At 47.3% G+C, this 27067-nt stretch overlaps 1 protein-coding gene across 7 annotated transcripts in view; it reads right to left on the reverse strand.

Annotated features, from left to right (window-relative positions):
- The window catches only part of LOC134527226 (ecotropic viral integration site 5 ortholog), a 950124-nt gene that overhangs the window by 200129 nt on the left and 722928 nt on the right, over nucleotides 1-27067 (reverse strand). For all 7 annotated transcript variants that reach the window (XM_063359715.1, XM_063359712.1, XM_063359717.1 and 4 more), the window contains exon 7: nucleotides 18774-18944. In XM_063359715.1, coding sequence (XP_063215785.1) covers nucleotides 18774-18944 — 171 coding nt within the window. The remainder of the gene's footprint in view (nucleotides 1-18773; nucleotides 18945-27067) is intronic.

Below are 27067 nucleotides of genomic sequence, written 5' to 3' on the forward strand. Positions count from 1 at the left end.
AATACATTTCCTTGCACAAAAGTAGTTCTGTACTTTCATTCTGATAAGCACTGCCCTGTTCCATTTCATTTGACGAAAAATCACTTACCAAACACATTTCGTCTGTCTTCTCATCCGTGTTTTTCCGTTCAGCAAAAACTGCTGCAGAATATTTTCATATGTAGTTTATAATTCTGTATTTAAAGTCAATGGGCGACAGATGCGTATTTTGATGTCCCATACCTCTAATATACGGAGAAAACAAAACCACTTAACACATCTTAGTTCAGTTTAACTGTTAACAAATATTTAGGTCAACAGGTCCTATACATATTTCCGAGTGTTTTACTGACTGAGTTATACTGGGCATTAATTAAATTGATCGCTGATATTTATACTCTTAAACGAAATTTTGGATTTATCATTTTATGTGAACTCTAATGCGTTAAAAAGTGTAACGCAACACTACACACAGGTATGTCTAGTGCACTACCCTATGCACATTAGTTAACAAAAAAATAAAATAAAATATTAATTACTGATAAATAATACCTTTATGTCGTGATACAAGTAACACATGCTTATCTGATATTTATCTCAATTGGAATACGAAATAGGAAGACAAAATAATTAACTGATTTTAAGACTGATTTATTACTTAACACGAATAAACAAATACCATGTATCCCTCAATACAGTAATTCCATTTGACCAAAATATCACTGCGATTTTTTTTAACTATCGTTGCTAAGTAGGTATATGGGCACGACTTCGCAAATGTCAATGTTTCACGTAGAGTTAAAAAATGGATTTACGGTTAGAAAAATTCACTAACTCATAAATTAAATCAATTGTCCGATAAAACATAAGACCTATAGACTCAAGACCACTAAGATAGTTGTGCATTGTATGTTCATATGATCGTGCCATTAATAATACTGAGAGGCTAATTAATTTAGTAAATATAATATTTAATAGCGGCTGGTTTTAGTTTATCCCAGCAACATCAACAAAGTCATAATACCAATTGGCAATGTTAAAAAGTTGCAGGGCATCAGTACAGCGTTAGTGATAAAGTAATAACAATATGGCCATACCTGGACTAATGATATCTTCTGACGTTAATAACTTTAAAATTGCGTATTCCCGTTCGCAACTTAACATACAATCAGCAGTCTGATGATAACATTTTTATACATACTATTATTACCGCACACGTAACAAAACTTATGGTAGGCCCGCGTCAGGAACGTCCTGACGCGGAGCTGGACACACCAAAACGGCCAAAACCAAGCTTCTTTTTAATGACAGATTAGTTAAGAATAGTGTGTACAAAGAAGTTTTGTAGGCCCTAATTTTTTACACACGCTAAACAAAAGTAGAGCCGCAAAAACTATACCTAATTAATAATAATACTTCTTAACGCCAGCGAAGCCGCGGGAAAAAGCTAGTAATTACATAGAGAAATGCCCAAACGTCTGTAACAATGTCAGAAATATAGTTCAAAACCCAAAATAAATTAAACATATAAATTTAAATAATGTAGCACAGAATAATAAAACTGTAAACAAACACTTGAAGTATTAGGGTTTCAGTGTTCTGTGCAATGTAATATTACAAAAGGACATTTGTAATTAGTGTGCCCGACATTCTGGCATCGCTAGCTAACCTTTCCAATTTTTTTTTATTTCATATAACTGGAATAGCCTAGTGTTGATATGATGTTCTAAATAAATTTTAATAAATATAAAATCAATTTTTTTGGTTAAATTTAGATCTGTCATTCTAGTGTGCATATAGTATACCCTAACTAACCGGAATACACAACTGATGTTCTATGCTGTCAAAACATATTAATCTGGAGGGTAAAAATTTATTCATATGTGTAAATAACCACCACAAAGAATAATCACCGTGTCAATATTCAACTTCAAGTCAAAACATAACCGCTAAAAAGAATTTCGCTGTACGAATTTTTCTGTACAGAGACAATTTCCTTGCTTGAGCAAAGATAGACTCCACTATGAAGCGCGACCTTGACAGACCCTTCGTTTCTTCGGCCTCCTCTCTCGTCCTCCCTCTACACCTCATTCTTCCCCCTCCCCTCCTGCAGGCAGGGCCAGCCGGCCGGAGCTCCGCCGGACTACCTAGTTCCGACAAGCGCCGCCCTCAGCGCCACGTCGCGGGGACATTCTTCCTGGCGGCGAGAGTTTTACACGCAGCACTAGAACTGTCACTCCAGAGGGCGTGTTTTGAGTCGGATCGTATCAAAAACAAAAGGATATGAAAATATATACATAACTCAATAGTGTTCTGCCAATTATGTTTTCATTTTCATTTGAATTTATTCTTTAAATCGCTCCTGAAGTAGTCCAGCAGTGATCAATGGAAATTGTCAATATTAAACTGTAATTTTGACGATGAAAATTTTTTTCTTACTTTTAAAGGTGCAGAAACCTATTCGTACACTCGTTTCTTGAAATTTACTTAAGTTTAACATAATTATGTGTTTTCTAAATAATTCTGGCTTGGAATAAAAATAAATGCATTTAAAATGACATAACTCAGTAAAAAAAAGTTTATTAAAAATATCCTAGGTAAATTATGTCTTAAAAAGAAGCATCAAAAATAAATATGTACAGTTAAATTAGTTTTGTCGTAATATTTTCCATGCACCAATCGCCTTAAGACATATTCTTTAATTTACACATTGACATACAAACATTTCAGAACTATTTATTCTTTACACAATGTTTTACTTTATATTCCATGGTCTTAGAAATTACATATGCCAAGTCGTATGATTTACTCTGTACACATTATGGCCTATAATGGCCTCAACTTTATATGGTCCATCATATAGTTTGAAAAACTTATGAATCTTATTATCAATCAGCGAAGATAACTTATGTGAAGCAATCAAAACTTCATTACCCTCTTTAAAAATAATTTGCTTAACATTTTTATCAAACTTGCTTTTTCTTACACTAGACTTATACATTAGTTTTTTCCTAGCATTTTCTAACTTGTATTTTAACTGCATTTCATTATTTTTTGGAAAATTAATTGCCTTTTGCAATCTCGTGGTTGGAAAAACCTGTAACATCAATTCAACAGGTGTGAACCCTGTACTTTCATGCCAGCAATTATTTAACAGTTTTTCCACTTGACTTACAACATTTTCCCAATAGCTATGGTTTTTGTTACAATACACTCTAAACAATTGTCCCAATTCCCTCATTACTCTCTCTGCAGGGTTAGCAGCTGGATGGTATACCACAGTGTATCCTAACTCAATACCTAAACTACTAGACAATGTTTTCCACTGCTCACTCCGAAATTGTGGTCCATTGTCAGAAATTATTTTTTCTGGAAGGCCTACCTATTTTACATACATGTCCATTATCTTCTCAGTAACCACTTGAGAGGTAGCGCTTTTGATAGGATACAACTTTACATACTTAGAAAAAACATCTACTACAACCAAAATATACTTAACACCACCTCTTCCTTTAGGTAAAGGTCCAAACAAATCAACACACACCACTTCTAATGGCATGCTCACCAAAACATTACCCATCAAACCTTGACATTTTCGATTCATTACCTTAGTTTGTGCACACAATAAACATGATTTAATACACTTAGACACTGTCCTATACATATCCCTAAAAATACAAAACCCTTGAATATATTTAACAGTTTTTGTTACACCAAAATGACCACATTCATTATGCATCAGAGCACATATTTCATTTCTTATATTATTCGGAACACAGAGTACCCACTTAGGAATACTATTACTTACATTTTGAAACAAATGACCATCTCTGATTGAAAATTTTTCCTTGATTAGTTCCTTTTCTGTGGTAGTGTAATTTACTTCAGCTGCATTTAAAGCCCTGCTGGCAAAACTAACTGGCACTTGCTCTCCCACCTGATTTAACTAAAACAGCATGGCACCTACTGCTTCATTTGATGCATCACAGGAAATGTAAAACTTTTCATTCAATTTAGGATGATATAACAAAATCTCCCTCTCTAATTCCTGTTTAAGCCTTTCTAATGCTTGATACTGAGGTTCACTCCACTCCCAGCACTGACCTTTCTGAAGCAGTTTTCTTAACGGTCCACAAATATGACTGAAACCTGGAAAATGTATTTACGAAAAAAATTGAAAAACACCTATGAGTCTCTCCAATTGTTTGCGGTTTTCCGGTGGAGGGTAGTTCCTTACTGATTCCAGCTTATCAGGGTCAATATGAATTCCTTGGACATTTACAATATTTCCTAAAAAGGTAATTTCATCTTTCAAGAACTCAGATTTCTGCAAGTTTCCTGTAGTTTTTCAAGGACTAACTGTATTACATGGCTGTGTTCTTCAAAAGTTTTTGTAGCAATTAGGATATCGTCCACATAAATCGTTACTAATTCCAGTACTTCCGGCCCTAAAACTTCTTCCAATCCTCGAATAAAATGACTCACAGAAACATTTAAACCAAACGGCAGTCTTTTGAAACAATATGTTTTCCCTTGATACAAAAATGCTGTAAAAGCTCTAGAATCTTCAACTAATGGGATCTGCCAATAAGATGCAACTAAATCGATTTTTGAAAAATATTTACAACCCTCAAACTTTTGCAACAATTCTTCCATAGGTGCTGGTGATTCCCTATCTGGTATTATTATTTTGTTTAATTTCCGAGCATCTAAACATAACCTAACCCCTCCATTTTTCTTTTTTACAATAACCATGGGATTTGAATATTCACAGCTACGCCTTTCAATAATATCCATACTAATCATGTTTTGAATCTCGTTTCCTACTGCAGGTCTCAAATTGTAAGCTACTGGGTAATGCCTCTGCACAAAAGGTTTATGTTCTCTCAATTTTAGTTCACATCCGTATTTATTATTCAAACCTGGGAAATAAGCAAATGCCTTATGATGTTTCTGCAAAATTTGTCTTAATTTTGCCTGTTGCTGCTTACCCCCTTGAAGCAAAATTTGTTCAACATCAGTTTCAATCATATATGCTTTTTCCAAAAAATTACATTCCCATTCTAGTTCAATTGAACACATTTCTCCCTTTAACATTTGTAACTGAAATGATTGTGTTTTCCGATCTGCTTCAAAAGCAATTTTAGTCCCCATCAAATATATACATTGTTGTGAATAATCAATAACAGTTTCCTTTCCTTGTAGCCAATCAGATCCCAAAATTATTTTAACACTTAACCCTGTCACAACAAGGAATACAATCCATATGCTAATATCGCCTAATTTTACTTCTAAAAGGACCTGCTTTTTCACATTTTTGTTTCTAACCTATTTTTGTTTGTAGCCCCTACTATAGTGACATTAGATACTGGTAACACTGCTAAAGATTTAGTGATTTTATTTCCTAACGAGTTAAAAAATTCCTCAGACATCGCAGTTACTTCACTGCCAGTGTCAATCAACATTTTTACTGGTGATTTGATATCACAAATTTCCCCCAAAACATAAGGACACGTACCCATTTTTCCTTGAACAATTTGGTTACCAGATTCTTCAACATCATGTAACAAAATACCTATCATGTGAGGTAATTTTATTATTACAATTTTGCAAAACCTGGCATTGTGATACTGCCCCTTTTGCATTTGCTTGTGGGGGGTCTGAGGCTCGATCCTCCCACCCTATTCGGTTAAATTCCTATTGTCTCGCCTTTCCTGTTGTGGTGGTTGACGCTGCCCCTCTTGTGCTCTCCCTTCTTGCTGTTGCTCTCGCCTCCACCTGGGTACTCTTTCATTACCTTGTTCTTGGCGAGGGGGTTGCTGCTGATAACCTGGCTGGTGGGCCCTCTCCCTGGGTGGTCCCTGCGCCCTGCCCTGGTACTCTGGGTCTCTGCCATGGAGCCCCTCCTTCCGTTCATCTCATCGATCGAGAGTTTCGAGCAGCGCCACTACCTCCTCAACACCTTATGCTCTCAATCCTAGAATGCAATTTTGTACCTGTCGATTGAAATGATGTACCATATGAGAAATGAACCGCTTATCAGCTATAGGATTACTGAGGTATTTAGCCTGACTGTGTAATCTGTGAACATAATTAGCCATGGGGCCATCTCTTCCCCTGTGTTTCCCTGAAAACAAATATTGTAAAAAACATCCTGTACATAAATTCCTCAATATTTTTCAAGGAATGCTTGCTTGGAATCTGTAAAATTGTTCCACTCGCTTTCCTTCTGCATTCCACACTGCAATGCATCACCTGCCAATTTTGCTACAAACAATTCTACCTGCTGTTCATCAGATCCTTTAAGATAGCGAAATACTTTGTCACATTTTGTGATAAATTGGATAGGCATAGCCCCCGTTATCTCCATAAAACTTCGGAACAGTCTTCTCAAAAGTGTTAATTTCATCAATGGTGAGTACTGAGCTATGAATGGGGCCACCTCGAATTCGAGCCAATTTTTCCTCAACTTTTTTTAGGCATTACTGACCAACTTCATCTCGAAACTTTTCGAACATATTTCCTATGTTTACATTTTCCAAAAGTACTTTATCTACATTTATTTCTAAAGTATCCTGTACATCCTGTATTTGCCAATCCTATATCTGAAAGTTCCTAATGTTTTCACATACCTTAATGTGAAGGTCCTCAATTTCATTGTGGTTTCTGGCAATTCCTGTTTGAACCTGTCCCAAATTTTCCTGTAGAATTTATTTTCTTCTGCTTCCTGCCTAACTATAGTTATGCATTCTTTCAAACTGCCTACATTACTACTACATTTCTCAAGACCGGTCTGCATTTTTTTTACTCCTGACTCACATATTTCAATCATTTGTATGCAATTGTGAATTTTTTCATTTACTTCAGTTTGTACTTTATACAGTTTCTCCTCTATTTTCACTAACTTCTGCTGTACCTGTTTAAGGATTTTATTCTTAACCTGTGAAATTTCCTGTTTTAATTCCTATTGTCCTTGTTATAAATAAGATCCTGTTGTCCATGTTCAATTTTTTGTGTCATTCCTTGCATCATTTCCATTAATTTCTGTAACATATCTGACCCCCCCATAAACTCAAATGGGCTATTAATAATTGGATGTGTTCCCTGTTGACAACTTTCAGCAGGGTGTTCCATGTTTTCAGTTATTTCCTGTTGACATGAAAAACCCTGTTCAATTAAACTGACATCGTCAGGGCCTACGGCCCCTGTAAGTCCGATATGCCACCGCCCAAACACCATCCACCCTCCATTCAAACCTCCCGCCTACCCGTGCGTACGTGTGCATGCGTGTGTGCTCGCCCGGCAAGAGGGCGCTGTCGAGCCAGTGCGCCGTACCCCTAAAAACATAAATATATATAATTGTGTTGTTTGTTTTAAATTCCCTAAGTGCAACGTGACGGCAGATCGGCCGGGAGGGTTTTATGTACTTTTATTTTTTAACTTATATATTAAAATATCATAGCGTTTCCGGACATTCCCGAGGAAACCCAAAGCCAGACAATAAATACGTTTCAATCTTAATAATTATAATTTGTACAATCTTTTCAATTCATTCAAAAATTGTTACATAATTTTCAACGCATTCTTGTCATGTAAATTTAGTTTCCCGTGGCACGAATTCGCTAATATCTATTAACGGCAATTGTTTCGACGGGAGGACGCCATGTTAGTCGAGCGAGCCATGATCTCACCCCCAGTCTTCCGCCATCAACGACCGAGAGCAGACGCATCAGCACTCCGGGGACCTCACCGCTTGTATTCTCTGCCAAGTAATTCTGTTAACTGTAATTTCATTTAAATCGCTTTCTTTTAGTCCTCGGAGCGGCTTTCGGTCGGGGGACTGCTTTATTAATTAATTTACGGCCAGTCTCGGTCTTTTATCTTGTACTACGTAATTCAATATGACCACGTGGTGGCTCATCACCTATAAACCGATTTGTGCAGCGGGCGTTTTGCATAGCTTCAACCGTGTACTTGTGTGAGCTGAAGTAGCGGAATAAATCAGGTATATGAATTTAACGTATTATTCTTTTATTTTCAATCTGTGTGACCACGTGGAGAGTGACGGCGTGTGGGACGCCTGAGAGCCCACTTCGTCGGGAAAAGCGTGCCCGACGCTGAGAGCAGGCAGGAATTAGTGCTAGATGTTTTCAAGGGGGGATATCACGCCTCACATGGGCGACGTCACGCCCTGAGTTAAGAGTCTCACCGGGTCCACGTGCCGTACCACGTGGTGGCGCCCACTAACAATCCACCGTAAAGACGACCGATCGACCCCCCCCCCCCCCCCCCACCGTGTCAAGTGGCTCCCAAGAGCGTGGGGCGTGATAGAAGGCGTCTAGTACCGAGACCTGTACGAGCGCGTGAGATAGGCGGTTGTTACGCGGAGCGCGCGGAACTAAAGTTCGCGCTGAAACTATTGTTCGCGCGGAGCGCATAGCGGGACTCTGGCGCGCCGGCCACGTGTTCAGCAAGCGCACGCTTCCAGGAATCCGCGCACAAACAACGCACTCCGAGCGCAGTAAGTAACACAGTGCTGATGTGTTCGTGAGGACTGTTCGTGTGTAGAGTACCAAGTGCGTAGACATGTACGCAGACGAGTGCATCGCGTGTTCCTACCCATGTCCAAGTTGGGACTTTTATGGCAGGACCGCCGCCGGATCTGAGTGTGGCTATTGCATGGTCATGTCCCGGAGGTAGTAGCGAGGGATACCACTGTCAGGAATGCGCCTGCCTGTGGCATTTTGGCTGTATCGGCGAGCGTGAAAGAACTATACTGCGCAAGTTTTTTACCTTCACGTGCGCGCGATGTACCGCCTACCTAGCCACCCAGGCGCAGTACCCGGCAGAGACGCCGAAAATTTCTTCTCCAAGACACGCCGCGACGCTTCCCGGTCCGCCGACGACACTCATGCCGACGCCGCTCACACCGACGCCGCTCAAGCCAAAAATGACGCAGATCGACTCGCCGACGCACCATGTGCCAACGACGCCGACACCAGCATCACGAAGGTACGTCCCGACGTCACCCGTACCATCACGTGTTCCGACGCCTACCGCTCTAGGACGCCCGTCGTCCTGACGCCGACGCCCGTCGTGCCAATGCCGAAACTCATCGACTTGACGCCTCCCGATGCAAGTCCGATCCCTGCACTACCAGAATCACTGCGATTCGTCGACCCGACGCCACTTATCCCGACACCGACGCTCGTCGTCCCAACGCCAATTCCGCTCCCGCCGCCTCCTGCCCTGGAGCCACCAACCACGGTACCTCTCGTTGACATGACGTCTCCCGACACTGGTCCGATTACGTCATCATCCGCAAGACCACGTTTCGCCGACCCGATGCCACTCATCCCGACTGTGATGACGCTTGACTCGCCGAAGCCAACTGAGCGACGCACGACGCCGACCGTCCCGCCGCAGTCTGCAACGCCGTCCAGCACCCGCCTCGTGCCGGAGACACCTCCCGACGCCGGAATGACCTCGCCACCGCACCGAACTGCCGTCCCGACGCCACCAAGGTCTATTCCGACGCAACCCGCCTCGTCTCCGCCACACGACTCGCCACGGACGCCACCAGACTCAGCGCCGACATTACGCGCCACCTTGTCGCCTCCACCTGGCTTCGACGTCATCATGCCTTCGTCACCGCCACCCGAGTGCTCGGTCGCAAACGAGACACTTTGCGACACGACGTTCAGGGCCCTGACGCCGAGACGCTTGAGCGCCGCCCCACCACCTGGATTCGCTCCTCTGTGCCCACCTGGATTTGCTCCTCTGTGCCCGCCTGGCTTCGAGGCACAGACAGACGAACCTGACCGAAAAAAGACGGACGCGCGCGACGCCGACGCCGATGCCACCTTCGTGACCGCCTGACGCGACGCCAGAAACGACCGAGACGCCACGACGCCCAATTCCGACGCCGAGCGCCGCAGTATCGGTACGCCGATCAAGTGCCTCGCCGCCCGAGACGCCACGCGCATGCCGCAAGTTGGCAACATTGAGACGCCGCACCTTCAAGCCACCGCAGCTACGGGGTCGCCTGAGCTCCCTGCATACGCCTGACGCAATGCAGGTCGACGCCACGACACCTGGACGCCCGACCGCCCCACCACCGAACGTGACAACCATCCGTGCACCTGTCACCCGTCTGTCACCACGGGCCGCAAAGCACCCGCATGTCTGCGAGGCCAAGCCGGGCCGTGACAAGCGCCACCCGCGCTTGCTGCCCGCCTGTCACGAGCCGCCTGACCTTGATCGCCGGCGCCCCTGCCGGCCGGCACCCTGGCCACCACCGCGCCGCCGCACGATGCGAGACGCAACAGCCGCCGCAGCCGCAGCAGCCGCGGATTTGGAGCCGGAGCAACTGGTGGGTCTCCACACCCAAGGTTAGTCAGCCAGCGCCCATTCTGCCCATGTGTATTGTCCGTCATGTAAATATTACTCGCCCGCCATCATGTCAACATCATCGCCCGTCATCGTGTAAACAGTGCTCGCCCATCACGTCAACATTGCCACCTGCCCGCACGGACGTAAACAACAACATTGCCACGTGCGCGATGTAAACATTGCAGGCCATGCCTCTCAACCATCCGTCACTCGGCGCTGTCATATCGGCCTACTTTCGGGGGGGGGGGGGGGGGGGGGGGGCAATTGACATCGTCCGGGCCTACGGCCCCTGTAAGTCCTTATGCCACCGCCCAAACACCATCCACCCTCCATTCAAACCTCCCGCCTACCCGTGCGTACGTGTGCGTGCGTGTGTGCTCGCCCGGCAAGAGGGCGCTGTCGAGCCAGTGCGCCGTACCCCTAAAAACATAAATATATATATATAATTGTGTTGTTTTTTTTAAATTCCCTAAGTGCAACGTGACGGCAGATCGGCCAGGAGGGTTTTATGTACTTTTATTTTTTAACTTATATATTAAAATATCATAGCGTTTCCGGACATTCCCGAGGAAACCCAAAGCCAGACAATAAATACGTTTCAATCTTAATAATTATAATTTGTACAATCTTTTCAATTCATTCAAAAATTGTTACATAATTGTCAACGCATTCTTGTCATGTTAATTTAGTTTCCCATGGCACGAATTCGCTAATATCTATTAACGGCAATTGTTTCGGCGGGAGGACGCCATGTTAGTCGAGCGAGCCATGATCTCACCCCCAGTCTTCCGCCATCAACGACCGAGAGCAGACGCATCAGCACTCCGGGGACCTCACCGCTTGTATTCTCTGCCAAGTAATTCTGTTAACTGTAATTTCATTTAAATCGCTTTCTTTTAGTCCTCGGAGCGGCTTTCGGTCGGGGGACTGCTTTATTAATTAATTTACGGCCAGTTTCGGTCTTTTATCTTGTACTACGTAATTCAATATGACCACGTGGTGGCTCATCACCTATAAACCGATTCGTGCAGCGGGCATTTTGCATAGCTTCAACCGTGTACTTGTGTGAGCTGAAGTAGCGGAATAAATCAGGTGTATGAATTTAACGTATTATTCTTTTATTTTCAATCTGTGTGACCACGTGGAGAGTGACGGCGTGTGGGACGCCTGAGAGCCCACTTCGTAGGGAAAAGCGTGCCCGACGCTGAGAGCAGGCAGGAATTAGTGCTAGATGTTTTCAAGGGGGGATATCACGCCTCACATGGGCGACGTCACGCCCTGAGTTAGGAGTCTCACCGGGTCCACGTGCCGTACCACGTGGTGGCGCCCACTAACAATCCACCGTAAAGACGACCGATCGACCCCCCCCCCCCCCCCACCGTGTCAAGTGGCTCCCAAGAGCGTGGGGCGTGATAGAAGGCGTCTAGTACCGAGACCTGTACGAGCGCGTGAGATAGGCGGTTGTTACGCGGAGCGCGCGGAACTAAAGTTCGCGCTGAAACTATTGTTCGCGCGGAGCGCATAGCGGGACTCTGGCGCGCCGGCCACGTGTTCAGCAAGCGCACGCTTCCAGGAATCCGCGCACAAACAACGCACTCCGAGCGCAGTAAGTAACACAGTGCTGATGTGTTCGTGAGGACTGTTCGTGTGTAGAGTACCAAGTGCGTAGACATGTACGCAGACGAGTGCATCGCGTGTTCCTACCCATGTCCAAGTTGGGACTTTTATGGCAGGACCGCCGCCGGATCTGAGTGTGGCTATTGCATGGTCATGTCCCGGAGGTAGTAGCGAGGGATACCACTGTCAGGAATGCGCCTGCCTGTGGCATTTTGGCTGTATCGGCGAGCGTGAAAGAACTATACTGCGCAAGTTTTTTACCTTCACGTGCGCGCGATGTACCGCCTACCTAGCCACCCAGGCGCAGTACCCGGCAGAGACGCCGAAAATTTCTTCTCCAAGACACGCCGCGACGCTTCCCGGTCCGCCGACGACACTCATGCCGACGCCGCTCACACCGACGCCGCTCAAGCCAAAAATGACGCAGATCGACTCGCCGACGCACCATGTGCCAACGACGCCGACACCAGCATCACGAAGGTACGTCCCGACGTCACCCGTACCATCACGTGTTCCGACGCCTACCGCTCTAGGACGCCCGTCGTCCTGACGCCGACGCCCGTCGTGCCAATGCCGAAACTCATCGACTTGACGCCTCCCGATGCAAGTCCGATCCCTGCACTACCAGAATCACTGCGATTCGTCGACCCGACGCCACTTATCCCGACACCGACGCTCGTCGTCCCAACGCCAATTCCGCTCCCGCCGCCTCCTGCCCTGGAGCCACCAACCACGGTACCTCTCGTTGACATGACGTCTCCCGACACTGGTCCGATTACGTCATCATCCGCAAGACCACGTTTCGCCGACCCGATGCCACTCATCCCGACTGTGATGACGCTTGACTCGCCGAAGCCAACTGAGCGACGCACGACGCCGACCGTCCCGCCGCAGTCTGCAACGCCGTCCAGCACCCGCCTCGTGCCGGAGACACCTCCCGACGCCGGAATGACCTCGCCACCGCACCGAACTGCCGTCCCGACGCCACCAAGGTCTATTCCGACGCAACCCGCCTCGTCTCCGCCACACGACTCGCCACGGACGCCACCAGACTCAGCGCCGACATTACGCGCCACCTTGTCGCCTCCACCTGGCTTCGACGTCATCGTGCCTTCGTCACCGCCACCCGAGTGCTCGGTCGCAAACGAGACACTTTGCGACACGACGTTCAGGGCCCTGACGCCGAGACGCTTGAGCGCCGCCCCACCACCTGGATTCGCTCCTCTGTGCCCACCTGGATTTGCTCCTCTGTGCCCGCCTGGCTTCGAGGCACAGACAGACGAACCTGACCGAAAAAAGACGGACGCGCGCGACGCCTACGCCGATGCCACCTTCGTGACCGCCTGACGCGACGCCAGAAACGACCGAGACGCCACGACGCCCAATTCCGACGCCGAGCGCCGCAGTATCGGTAATCCGATCAAGTGCCTCGCCGCCCGAGACGCCACGCGCATGCCGCAAGTTGGCAACATTGAGACGCCGCACCTTCAAGCCACCGCAGCTACGGGGTCGCCTGAGCTCCCTGCATACGCCTGACGCAATGCAGGTCGACGCCACGACACCTGGACGCCCGACCGCCCCACCACCGAACGTGACAACCATCCGTGCACCTGTCACCCGTCTGTCACCACGGGCCGCAAAGCACCCGCATGTCTGCGAGGCCAAGCCGGGCCGTGACAAGCGCCACCCGCGCTTGCTGCCCGCCTGTCACGAGCCGCCTGACCTTGATCGCCGGCGCCCCTGCCGGCCGGCACCCTGGCCACCACCGCGCCGCCGCACGATGCGAGACGCAACAGCCGCCGCAGCCGCAGCAGCCGCGGATTTGGAGCCGGAGCAACTGGTGGGTCTCCACACCCAAGGTTAGTCAGCCAGCGCCCATTCTGCCCATGTGTATTGTCCGTCATGTAAATATTACTCGCCCGCCATCATGTCAACATCATCGCCCGTCATCGTGTAAACAGTGCTCGCCCATCACGTCAACATTGCCACCTGCCCGCACGGACGTAAACAACAACATTGCCACGTGCGCGATGTAAACATTGCAGGCCATGCCTCTCAACCATCTGTCACTCGGCGCTGTCATATCGGCCTACTTTCAGGGGGGGGGGGGGGGGGGGGGGGCAATTGACATCGTCCGGGCCTACGGCCCCTGTAAGTCCTTATGCCACCGCCCAAACACCATCCACCCTCCATTCAAACCTCCCGCCTACCCGTGCGTACGTGTGCGTGCGTGTGTGCTCGCCCGGCAAGAGGGCGCTGTCGAGCCAGTGCGCCGTACCCCTAAAAACATAAATATATATATATAATTGTGTTGTTTTTTTTAAATTCCCTAAGTGCAACGTGACGGCAGATCGGCCAGGAGGGTTTTATGTACTTTTATTTTTTAACTTATATATTAAAATATCATAGCGTTTCCGGACATTCCCGAGGAAACCCAAAGCCAGACAATAAATACGTTTCAATCTTAATAATTATAATTTGTACAATCTTTTCAATTCATTCAAAAATTGTTACATAATTGTCAACGCATTCTTGTCATGTTAATTTAGTTTCCCATGGCACGAATTCGCTAATATCTATTAACGGCAATTGTTTCGGCGGGAGGACGCCATGTTAGTCGAGCGAGCCATGATCTCACCCCCAGTCTTCCGCCATCAACGACCGAGAGCAGACGCATCAGCACTCCGGGGACCTCACCGCTTGTATTCTCTGCCAAGTAATTCTGTTAACTGTAATTTCATTTAAATCGCTTTCTTTTAGTCCTCGGAGCGGCTTTCGGTCGGGGGACTGCTTTATTAATTAATTTACGGCCAGTTTCGGTCTTTTATCTTGTACTACGTAATTCAATATGACCACGTGGTGGCTCATCACCTATAAACCGATTCGTGCAGCGGGCATTTTGCATAGCTTCAACCGTGTACTTGTGTGAGCTGAAGTAGCGGAATAAATCAGGTGTATGAATTTAACGTATTATTCTTTTATTTTCAATCTGTGTGACCACGTGGAGAGTGACGGCGTGTGGGACGCCTGAGAGCCCACTTCGTAGGGAAAAGCGTGCCCGACGCTGAGAGCGGGCAGGAATTAGTGCTAGATGTTTTCAAGGGGGGGATATCACGCCTCACATGGGCGACGTCACTCCCTGAGTTAGGAGTCTCACCGGGTCCACGTGCCGTACCACGTGGTGGCGCCCACTAACAATCCACCGTAAAGACGACCGATCGACCCCCCCCCCCCCCCCCCCCCCCAAAACTTATCTCCAAATTTGGATTTGATTGCTCGGAATTTTATACATTTTCCTGAAAACCCATAAACTCTGATTCGCTACTACTTTTATTATCGTTATCCATGTTAAAATATACAAATTCCAAAATTTTACACAAATACAAGTTAAATGCTTAAAATCATATAAATAACACAGTTTTATTAAATTTTCCTACTTGCTATTGTCGGCGACTCATCCCACGTTGTCCGTGATTCAAAGATACTGAAGTATCGTTCGGTGTTCACTACCGCAACTCTTCCTGACGTGAATGTCTCAACATTCTGCGATGTCCCACGATGTGATGATCTCGAAGTTCTGCGTTGCTCCGGCACTCGATCCTTGCTGTTTCCCCGACGTCCTGTGATGTGGGCTACGTCTCAGGAAACTGGATTAGGTGGCCGGCATTCGTTGACGATACCGTTTTCAGGTGTAGGCCCTCGCTGCACCGCACACTTCACTCGTCACTCAGCTCCGCCGATAGTCCTGAAAACTTTTCTCCGCCGTTTTCTTATAAACTTTCCAATATTTGTTGTAAATTTTTGTTATTTGAGGTTATCGTAGTCGCGAACTGTTTTAAGAATGTTTATATTTTTTAATCACTGTCGAAAATGTCCATCTCAATCTCAGGGTAGTGTAAATTTCGTGCCCGCCGCACTTAGGGCCACACAAATGTTACAGTTCATTATATACAAAAAATAAAAAGATGTTGCGCCAACTTTAGTTTAGTTTTGTTTTATTTTTTTAATAGAATGCGCAGACGAAACCAATCACTTTCAATATAGGTTGCTTACTCTTTTAATACATATATCCGCCTGTCGAAAAATGCTCGCAGCTCAGGCGCTGAAAATTAACGAAAACAAGCGTAGCTTAAGTTCTTCAGTAACCTTCTACTGAAAAACCCTAAATCTGTGCGGCCTCAAACACGATAGCACCTGGCGAAAAAACAGCCGGCGCGAGCCGCTGAAACGCGCCCTCGCCTTGCAACGAACGCCAGATGACTAATGAAGTCATGCCACCTTGTCCTTCACACAGGAAGGAGAAGTCACATGACCACACCGACCAATCACACGCACGCTTCATTCAAACTTACAGATACAAGCCAATAAGAACACTGCAAAGATACAATGAAAACCATTTTCGTACATACAACAGGGACTTACCATTCTCGTTCTCTCTCCTACACCGTGAGACAGCAGTTATCACTCAGTTCCCACGCAGTGGGGGGAATCCCCGCCTTTATCTATCTCTGAGGGGAATTACTGCTTTTGTCTCCCTCGCACTTACAGGCTTCTCGTGCCTCTCTTTCTAACCATCACACCAGACACAGTCCCTTGTTCTAGAAATATTATGCAACATCTGCATATGAATAAAAACGTAATACAATATTAAATTTAAAATACATAATAGAAAAAACTCACTACACATAGTATTAGGTAAATATAACTAGCAAAACAAAAATGAAAGGATGACAGAAGAAACATGATTATTAAATAGTTACAAATTCAGAATAAAATATACTGGCAACCTAACCCATTCTTTGTAACAATGTTATTAGTAGTGACGTCAGTCGGGGCTTCGCCCCATGAGCCTGATCATCCTCTGTTCCCTTTCCCACACCTTTCCTACCCGGCATTTGTACCGTGACGTACGTAGTCGAGTGAGCATTTAAATTGCGCGCCACGAACTACCGCAGGAAGGGCGCTTAGCTGCAGTGCGCCGCACCCTTATATGTATTTAATAATATTGTAACCTTTTCTATTCGCCCCTAAAATAGTGTCAGGACAAACCAGTAAGTGATGTCTTTTGTTTTATTAATATATTATGTTTTTGTAATAAAGTACGTGCAAGCACGGCCACGAACGCTCCCTAGCGGGCGATGACGGAACTAACATATAACTTTATTCAAACTATTTTACCACATAAGTAATTATTACAGACGGTCTGGTCGTGGATGTGTATCTGGTAATTTTATAAAGAGTTCATGTTATTTTCTATAATAACCCAGGGCATGCAATAGCTAAGATGTTAACGGTAATTGTGTTGGGCGCGAAGGGCGCCATGTTTCCTGCCGCAAGCCTTTGTCTCAGCCCAGTCTCCTTCTACAGCCGGCCGAGAGCGGACGTCTCTTCAGACACCCCGGGGACATCACCTTTGTCTCATCGATAAGTAGTTATGTTCAGTTAAATAATTCAAATCGTTTTCTATTCATCCTCGGGGCCTCTCTTGGTCGGTGGGGCTGTTTAATTAGTGATTTCTATACTCTCCAGAGTTTTTAACCACCTGTGTTCTACGTAAAAGCTGAGGCGGCCACGTGTGTGGTCCGCCTCCTCAACTAAACCGATTCGTGCCTCGGACTTTTTTTAACAGTATCAAGGAAGGATTGTATGAGGGCGTGTAACGTAGAAGTAATAAAACCAACTTAATTGAGTCACGTGTCTTTGCGTTCGGGGGGGGGGGGGGGGGCCACGTGGGTCCTTAACCCAGTCAGCGGCGTGTGGGACGCCCTAAGAGCCCACTGTGGTTACGTAGAAGCGTGCCCGACGCTGAGAGCGGGCTGGGTTAGGAACAGCTGTGGAATTAGGTATCAGGAAGGCTAATATCTCGCCGCACACAGGCCACGTAACACCCTGAGTAAGAGCATCAAGCCGGGTCCACGTGTCCACTCACGTGGTGGCGCCCACTGTTTCCACCAATAATTCAAAACGTAACACCGGTACGCCCTCAGTAGAAAGGGCATGTATGCTGCAATGCTACAAGTTTAGACTTTATACTTGGAGCTGATTTTATGCCAAAATTGGACTTGTCCTAGATATTCAGGAGAAATGGATTTTATTTAAGTTTCAGCCTAACCTTAAAGTACATTTTGTGGGCACCAATCAGCAACATGATAATCCTGCAGAAATTAGTACAGACAGCAACAATAATAAAGAAAATGACCCATTGAATCATTTACCTTACCAACAGCATCTGCTATCAAAAATTTGTGTGAACAATTTCCTAAGGTTCTAACCTCAGAATTAGGACTTACGAAACTGATTCAATACAAAATCAAACTTAATGATAAGTTATGTCAAAAGTCAACCTTACCGTCTTGCACCTCCACAAATGAATCTTTTAAGAAAGAAAGTACAACATATATTGGATAAAGGTGTCATTAAGCAATCCACCTCACAGTATGCGAGTCTGCATTTTTGGTCCCTAAACCTAACTGCAAACAATGGATGGTTGCAGAGTTTCGTCGGGTTAACCAAAAAATTGAAATTGAGTCTGTTCCTTTGCCTGATTTGTATTCGGCATTCCATTGGTTTTCTAAGGCAAAATATTTTACTACCATTGATCTAAATTCAGCATACCATCAAATACTTTTGGTGGGTGGTAAGTGGTGTTGGGTGGTAAGTGGTGGTGGGTGGAAAGTGGTGTTGGGTGGTAAGTAGTGTTGGCATGTGGTAAATAGTGATGGGTGGTAAGTAGCAGCAGGTAGTATGAGTTGGTGGTGGGTGGTATGTGGCGGTGGCAAGTGCACCTGCATGAGCAGCAGGCCAACGATGAAGCCAGAGCCCTGGCAGTAGCCGACCTCCCGGTCATGCAGCGAGTACGCCTTCATCACGTTGAACAGGCTCTCCTGCCCCAGTCCATCCTTCTCCTTGAAGAAGTCATGCTCCGGGTACGTGCGCGCTATGTCCCTGCGGATCACCTGCCACAAGCAACGCACAAATACCTCCCATCACTTGCCATCCCAGCCATTCATTCCTTAACATAGCCAAACATTATGCTTTCTCTCAGACTAGAGGTTTTAAACATAGGGCACTGATATATGGTCTGTAAAAGAGGTTAAAAAATTTATTTCATTTAGGATTTTTGTTTAACATCCAAAGAATATGTTACAATAAATGAGTTGATTTTAAAAGGCCAAATATCAATGATTATTAATTAATTTTATTTGTTTTAAAGTGTTTGGCGAGAACTTAAGATTATAAACAATCTCAAACGAACTGACCACCTTACATCACGAACAAAGATGAAATTTAATAGTAAATGGTCTGATTACTATCATTCCTCCTCGAGATACATGCCAGGGTAGGGCATTAGTCTGCAGTGTTATTCATAGAGGGTTGGGATGATGGGACCTTCAACATTAAGGCTTATTAGGCCCTCGGCTACGAGAATAAATTTCCGATGCTAACACATCTGTTGGTCGTTTTCAGAAACATAGGGCAAGAATGAGAAAAAAGTTCAACTGTTGTCCGTAGGATAGCGCCAGGTCAGGTCATTTTATGCTTCCTCCGTCGAACCTTTCCTCCTCCCCACCCCCACCCATCACGGGTCTTTTCTTATCCTTGACACCAAACACTCGTGTTGACACCCGATTCACAGAAATGACTCTGAGCTCGTCCCATCCCTGGTTGTTGCCAAACTGCAGACGGAGCGATAGAGTTGGAGTGCAGTCTACGGCATTTTCGGTTCTGTCAAAATGCCAAAGTGGCGCAAATTAATTAATTTATTTATTTATTTATTTATCGTCTTTATTGGTGGCGAAGTTTTTTACACTTAACCACTTTTCTGCAATTACATCAAATAGTGGAATATTAAAAATTAAGCATTATATAAGCAGATGTTGACTAAATATTAAGAACACAAATTAAAATTTTATCTTAATGTTCAAATATTAGCTATTACAAAAGATTCAACCATAACTAATTTAAAGTAATTAAAAATTAAGCATAGACATACATAAAAAGGTAAGTGATTAAACATACAGCAAACAGTATTTTTTTTAAAAAAAGGTGCTACTACATTAAAACCAGTCACTCGCACATTTACACGCAGATTCAAGCAATAGGGTAGCGGCGAAGTGATCATGGTAAGCAGTTGTTACAAAGATGTTTTTTTCAGCCTGTACTTAAAGGAAGCTACATTTTATGTTTACCTTGTCGCTTGGTCTAGACAACCAACTTCTTTTTTTTTTATCAAGAAACTGAATAACGGTGTTAAAAATAAGAAATCGTTGGAAAATTTGGTACAGACATCAAGAGTGGAGAAACACGGGTGAGTTAAAGCAACACCTATTATTAAAAACAGTTAGACAAATGGGTAAAGGTCTCAGTAACATTGTATTTAAATCTTTCTTAATGCCTAACGAAAAAGACACATTTCCGTAGAACAATCGCATATCCAAAAAAAAAATTGGTGGTCTGTAAAGTCGGTTTACGGACGATAGTTTAACGTGACGTCATAACAAAATATTGATAAAATGATTGCATACTTTTATGAATAAAATTTAATCATTTTTATTGAATTATCACTATTTTGTATGGATACAAAGGAGTGAAATGAAATCTACAATTTATTTGATAAATTTACTTTTATTTGCACTCATTAATTCAAATATGTTTATTACTTTAATGAAGATATTATTTTAACTATAACTTTTATGCATGTTTGCTATTTAACTTCTTCCAATTTGTGTTATTCTGTTAAGGATAGGACAATGATAGGAAAATTAAAAGTAGGAAACGAATGGGAGTGTTTCAAGTTTAATCTGCCTCGAAAAAGTTAAATCAATGATTTTTCTGATCAAGTGGAAGAGAGATAGATGCGGCGCAAGCGTACAATGAGCGTAACAGGACACAGCAAAACGGGACAATGTGCGTTGCGGGCCTTTTTTTCGTGCGTGCAGCTGGTGTTCATCGATTTATTAGACGTTGTCACGTCAAAATAATTTATTCACGACTAATAAGTAGGGCCATGAAGTTCGCGAAAAAATTCTAATGCCCATTAGACCGCAAGAAGGTATGCCCACGCCAACGGTTTCCTCCTTGTGACTGGTGGCCGCCTGCAAGAGAAGACAGCCCTATTTCACCGTGCCGTTCAGAACGTGTTTTCTCCCGCACTGGATGGCTGTGATTGATGTACTAATAGTAAGCATGTGCTTGAACGAAACAGAACCAGTCACGAAACATAGACAATACTAGTGTTTTAACGCTCAGCTAGTCTCGAAATCTTTTCGCAGAAAATGCATGCTCTTATTAATAAGGAAGTGATGAAGATAAACTTAGTATTTCTGCACTATTAAAATATAATTATTGATTGCTATTTTTAGATAGAAAAAAAGATACCTGATATCATCATAAGGCTGATGATATACAGTGGAACCTGGATAATTCGAACTTCTTTAATTCGAAATCTTCTTTAATTCGAATTTTCCTCTTGGTCCCTAGCATTTTGTATCTAAACAATGCTAAAAATCGTGGATAATTCGAATTTTATTTTGGATAATTCGAATTTTTGGTGCGTCTAATTTAGTGAATAAATTATAAACTACGGCTCAAAAAATTGTAAATTTATCGGGAAATACGTTTTACAAACAATACTCGGCAAAAGTTAAGCGTTTGACCAAATGCGCGGTAGCTTGTAGTGTGATGACTCACCCTTCCCCTCCCGCACACTTGTGCCGAGTGCCGACCGCCTGCGCGTAGCAACAACACGCAGCAGTAGTGTCTCCAAGGTCACCCCTCCCCACACTCACCCCTCTCCACTCCGTACTGTACAACTGTGCATCGTTCTGTGTACAGTACACTGTATGTTTTGTAACATACAGTGTACTGTAGCTTATTTAAAATTGTCTTTTGATGTGTGATTACGTGTAGTTTTTACGTACAGTGACGTTTAGTGAGTGAACTGTGAGAGTAGCAACCATGGCGTCGACCTCGTCTACAAAATCCCGTGCTTATAAAACTTTGACTCAAGCTGAATAAATATAGTTTAAAAAACTAAAAAACATGCTTTTAAAGAATATCAAACTAAAAAGTTAAAAATAAATATAGTTTAAAAAACTAAAGAAACATGCTTTTAAAGATTATCAAACTAAAAAGTAAAAATTAATTTTAAAATTAAATTTATGACAATAGTATATAAGCAATACTAGTATAAATGAGAAAAAAGCTTGAGGCGCTTTGTGCCATATTTTTTGAATATTAAGCGCCCCATGCTTTTTTCTCATTTATACTAGTATTGCTTATATACTATTGTCATAAATTTAATTTTAAAATTATTTTTTACTTTTTAGTTTGATAATCTTTAAAAGCGTGTGACGTCGTACCGACCATGGCCTTTAAGCCCGTGCTCCGCACCGCCAGTACCGTATCCCGTTTTCGGAGCGCGCCCCTTGCCCAGCCGGATTGAGTCAGGCGAGCGTCCCGGGCGTGACCCCAATAGACAACAAACCTTATTAAAAGTCACCGCGGCCACGGGCCTTAATTAAAATGACCGTGACTAGGATCGTGTCAGATTAGAAGAAATCCAACTATTACAGCTCACAGTGAGACAATATGTTGATAAATACAGTCGCCAACTTGATGTCACATTTTAAATAATTAAGTACATTAAAACTATTGTTAAGCCTTAAGCACCCAATTACCAGGTGCTACATTTTAATTGGGCACCTGGAACATGTTTTAACTGGTAATATAGTAAATTAAATTAATATATGTTTTTTGACGCGACTCACAAAGAAGAGAAAGTTTCTCTTCCTTGCGAGGCGGCCATGTCCGGCAGTCTCGAACCACTCCGCGCCGGGAACAGACGTGTGTCCGTGGGCAGCATCCAAGTTTCTTTAATTTTTATTAATTTTTATTCTATACTAAATCTTTAAATTTAAACCTCATTAATTCATAGCTGCCCACGTCGACTCGGCGCGTATTTTACGGAACCGGGCCTATCCCGACCGTCTTCATAGTGATACCGTGCGGCAGGTCGTATCACTCACGTAAGTGTTTCGCCTAATTTAGGAGCCCGCTCATAGAGCCCCCCCCCCTGCACCCGTTAATGTTCGGCGCTGGCCGTCTCCAGCGAGCATCGACCCGCGTCCCGCGAGACTGCCGCGGTAACCATCAGTGTCGCATAGTGGTATGTTTTTCTGTGTTAGTGTTGGTGAGAATTTTTGTAGCGAGAATGAACCGCGGAGCGGACTTGTAGAGTGTACCGTGTACCCACATGGACCCCCGGTGAAACTCACAAATTAAACGTATTCTCCCCAACTCGTGTATGCTATTTTCCGGAGTCTCCCGTCCCCCACACGGCCGAGCGGCCTTCACAGTCAAGAGAGAACCATTCAGGGTAGATTCAAGCCGTGTACCTGGCGGGGCACGCGGGGGCAGAGTACCCACGACCCAACATCAACGGCCTAGCAGTCCGCTAGCCTGGCGCCCCTCCGGACAAGAGCACCGCGACGCCCGTAGCGCCCGTCAGGTACCCCCCGGGCCTTTCACATAGGTCGGGTGATGGCAAATGGCGCCCTTGCGTTGGGCATAACTACAGCCGAAAATCAGACAAAGGGGACAGAAGACGGCCATTTTGGACGCGCGCAGTGGAATTTGGCGCACAGAGGAGCAGCGACAAAGGGACCACCCGGAAGCGCGCGTCAACGCCCGCGCCGACCCTCGCCAACTTTCACTTTTCACCCCCACCCCTCCCCTTTGGGCCTTCAGCGAACATCCTCGCCCGCACACCACACCCCCCCCCCCTCATCCACCTTCACATCCTCGCGCTCTCCGCTTTGTGCGGCTGTCCGGGCGCTCTCGGCCGCCGCTACACACGGCTATCCGCATCCCCCCTTCGCAGTGGCCAGTCTCGGCTCTCCCTTTTGTGCGGCTGTCCGGGCGCCTCTCGGCCAGCGGCCCGAATCAGCGCGCGCGCCAACCCCCCTCACCCCTCTGCCTTCATCGGGAGTCTGTTTTTAACAAAGCCACGTGCGCGCACGAAGCGACTGTCAACACCGACGCGCCGCGCGACGCAATGGCAGACAGACTCAAGATGAACACCTGTCGAGTCTGCTACTGGCCACAGGGCAGGGACCTGGTAACGGGGAAAGCGAACCCTCTACAGATATGTAAATGCGCACCTGATTACAACTTGCCGGCAATCAAGGTCGAAGCGCTCATAGAACCGTGGCACGACATCACGGAGACGGAATTACAGGCGCGAGCACCACCGATGGACCACACACCCCTACCGAGCCGTACCACCCCGGCCATCACCGCCCCCCCAACCACCCACGGCAGCGACTGGAGCTCGCACCCTGGCCGCGCGACGCACGCGCTGGACATCACCGAGGCCAAGTGCGTGTGGCCCGGCCTGGAAAACCTGGCACGAGCCCTGCCGCCCCGCAGAGCGACTCTGCCAGAGTTCGCCGGAGCCCCGCACGAGGACCCAGGGGAATTCCTGACGCAGTGCGAGGCGCGCCTGACCGGGTGCCGGACGCACCAATCGGAGTGGGTAGAGCGGGTCAGCGAGCAGCTGCGAGGGACCGCTCGGAGCTGGTGGAGCATGTGGGGTCGGTTTGCCATGCCATGGGGCGAGTTCACGGACACGTTCCGACACCGGTTCGACACAGGATCTCCCCTCGTCGAGTGTTCCGCCTCATTCTATGGGGCTCGGCAGAAGGACAGCGAGGCAGTGGAGGCGTTCATCGCCACTAAACTCCAATTTTTTCGCCGCATCTCGCCCGGCACCCCCTGTCCGGGGCACTGCCCATCATCACGGGCTTAGTGAGGGACGAGCTGCAGCCCTTCCTGCGTCGCGGCCACACCGGCGGTGTAGCGGAGTACGTGCAGGAAGCACGCGAGACGGAACGCAACTTCCAGAGAGCCTGCAAGCGCGGCCCGACCACGAGCACCCGAGGGGGTGACAGCCCACCAGAAGCCCGGCGGAACACCGCACTACGGGACTCACCCTCACACCAACACCGAGGACTACGAGCCATCGAGGCGCCGCCAACTTGGCGAGCGGAGCGACCGCGGGACGCCGGAGCACGGGAGCAAGCCCCCCTGTGTCGCTTGGGATGCCCGCGTGGCGAACGTCACTGGCACAGCGAGTGCCCGCGGGGATTACGGGCGGCGCGACCCACCACACCGCCGCGCCAGGAGACGCACGTGGTACCACCACCGCCACAGCGCACCAGCCCGGCCCAGTCGGGAAACGGCCCCCGGGGGGACCGGGATTAGAGCCCCCTCCCCCCGCACAGACCATCAACCCCGCGCCTGGCGGGGTGCGCGCCCTCCCGACCTTGGGACAGCTGGGCCGCCCGCGGGACAACCTGTTCCGCATCCCCGTGGAGGTGAACGGCCGGCCAGCTGCCGCGCTCGTCGACACCGGAGCGAGCGACGTGTTCGTACGCCCCGCGTTCGTGCCCGCAGGCGCGTTGCGTCCGGGCAGCGGCGAGCTGCGCCTGGCTACCACCACACACACCGGGCGGATGCTGGGGCATGCTGAGATCGTGGTGAGTATGCAGGAATTGAACAGTAGTGTGTCCGCAGTAGTCGTGCAAGACTTGTGTGAGGAGGTGGTGCTAGGACTCCCCTGGTTGGTCCAGCAAGATGCGGTCTTGGAGCTAGGACCCCCCCGCCTCAACCTGGGAAGAGCTGAGAGGTACGTGGTGTACGCGCTAGGACAGACGCCCCCTCGACAGGACGCGGTGCTGACCCTGGCGGACGTGCGCCACGACGTCCCCCCCTCCTACCAGGCCGAGGTGAACAAGGTCCTCGCCGCCCGACCCGAAGTGTTTGCCGTGGACGGAACCTTGAGGCGGACCACCGTCACCGAACACTGCATCCCCACCCTGACTGATGACCCAGTGTTCGACCCGCCTCGCGGCTACGGGTTTCGCGAGCAGCGAATCATCCGGGAACAGGTGGACGAGATGCTGCACGACGGAGTCATCGAGCCGTCCCACAGCCGGTACAATGCGTGCATTGTGCTGGCCAACAAGAAAGACGGGACAAGCAGATTCTGTGTGGACTTCCGGCCGTTAAATGCCGTGACCGTCAGCGCCCCGCCCCCCCAGATTAGCGTCGAGGCCGCCGTAGCCGGCTTGGGAAGGGCCCAGGTCTTCAGCACCTTGGACCTGAAGTCCGGGTACTGGCAAGTGCCCATACGACGCGGGGACCGGGAGAAGACGGCGTTCACGGTGCCAGACGGACGGAGGTTCCAGTTCAAAGCCATGCCGTTCGGCCTAAAGTGCGCCCCGTCCACCTTCCAGTGCATGATGACCCGTGTGCTGGAGGGCTACATCGGACAGTTCGCCCTAGCATACCTGGACGACGTCATAGTATACTCAGACACCTGGGAGGACCACTGCCGCCATCTGGCCTTGGTGATGGAGCGGTTGGCCACAAACAAACTGACAGCCAACCCAGCCAAATGTCATCTAGGAGCCGCCGAGGTCGACTTCCTGGGCCACGTGGTCAACGCGGAGGGGAACCGCCCCCAACTAGGACACCTCCAGCAGATCGCGATGGCAGAAGTCCCACGCACCCGGAAGCAACTGCAGCGCTTCATCGGGCTGCTGAACTGGCTCCGGAACTATATTCCGAATTTTTTTACAAGTCATCGCGCCTCTGACGGACCTGTTGTCGCCCCAAGTCCGCTACCACTGGGGCTCGCCCGCCCAGACGGCATTCGAGGCCGTCAAGAGCGCGTTCACCCGGTGCCACACACTGGCCCGCATCGACCCCGAGCGCCCACTCGTCCTCCAGACGGACGCCAGCGCCCTGGGAACCGGAGCCGTGCTGTACCAGGTGAACGACCACGGAGAACGGCAAGTGGTGGACTACGCCAGCGCGAAGTTCGGCGCGGCGGAGAGGCGGTACCACAGCAACGAACAGGAGTGCTTGGCGGTGGTGTGGGCCGTGAAGAAATACCGTCCACACCTGGAGGGCAGGCATTTCACCCTCCGCACCGACAACCGCTGCCTCACCTGGCTCCACACCATGCAGGGGAGGAAGAAGAAGCTGATTCGCTGGGCGCTGCTCCTACAGTCGT

Source organism: Bacillus rossius, chromosome 1 (genome assembly GCF_032445375.1).
Source record: "Bacillus rossius redtenbacheri isolate Brsri chromosome 1, Brsri_v3, whole genome shotgun sequence".
In the NCBI taxonomy this organism is placed as follows: Eukaryota; Metazoa; Arthropoda; class Insecta; order Phasmatodea; family Bacillidae; genus Bacillus; species Bacillus rossius.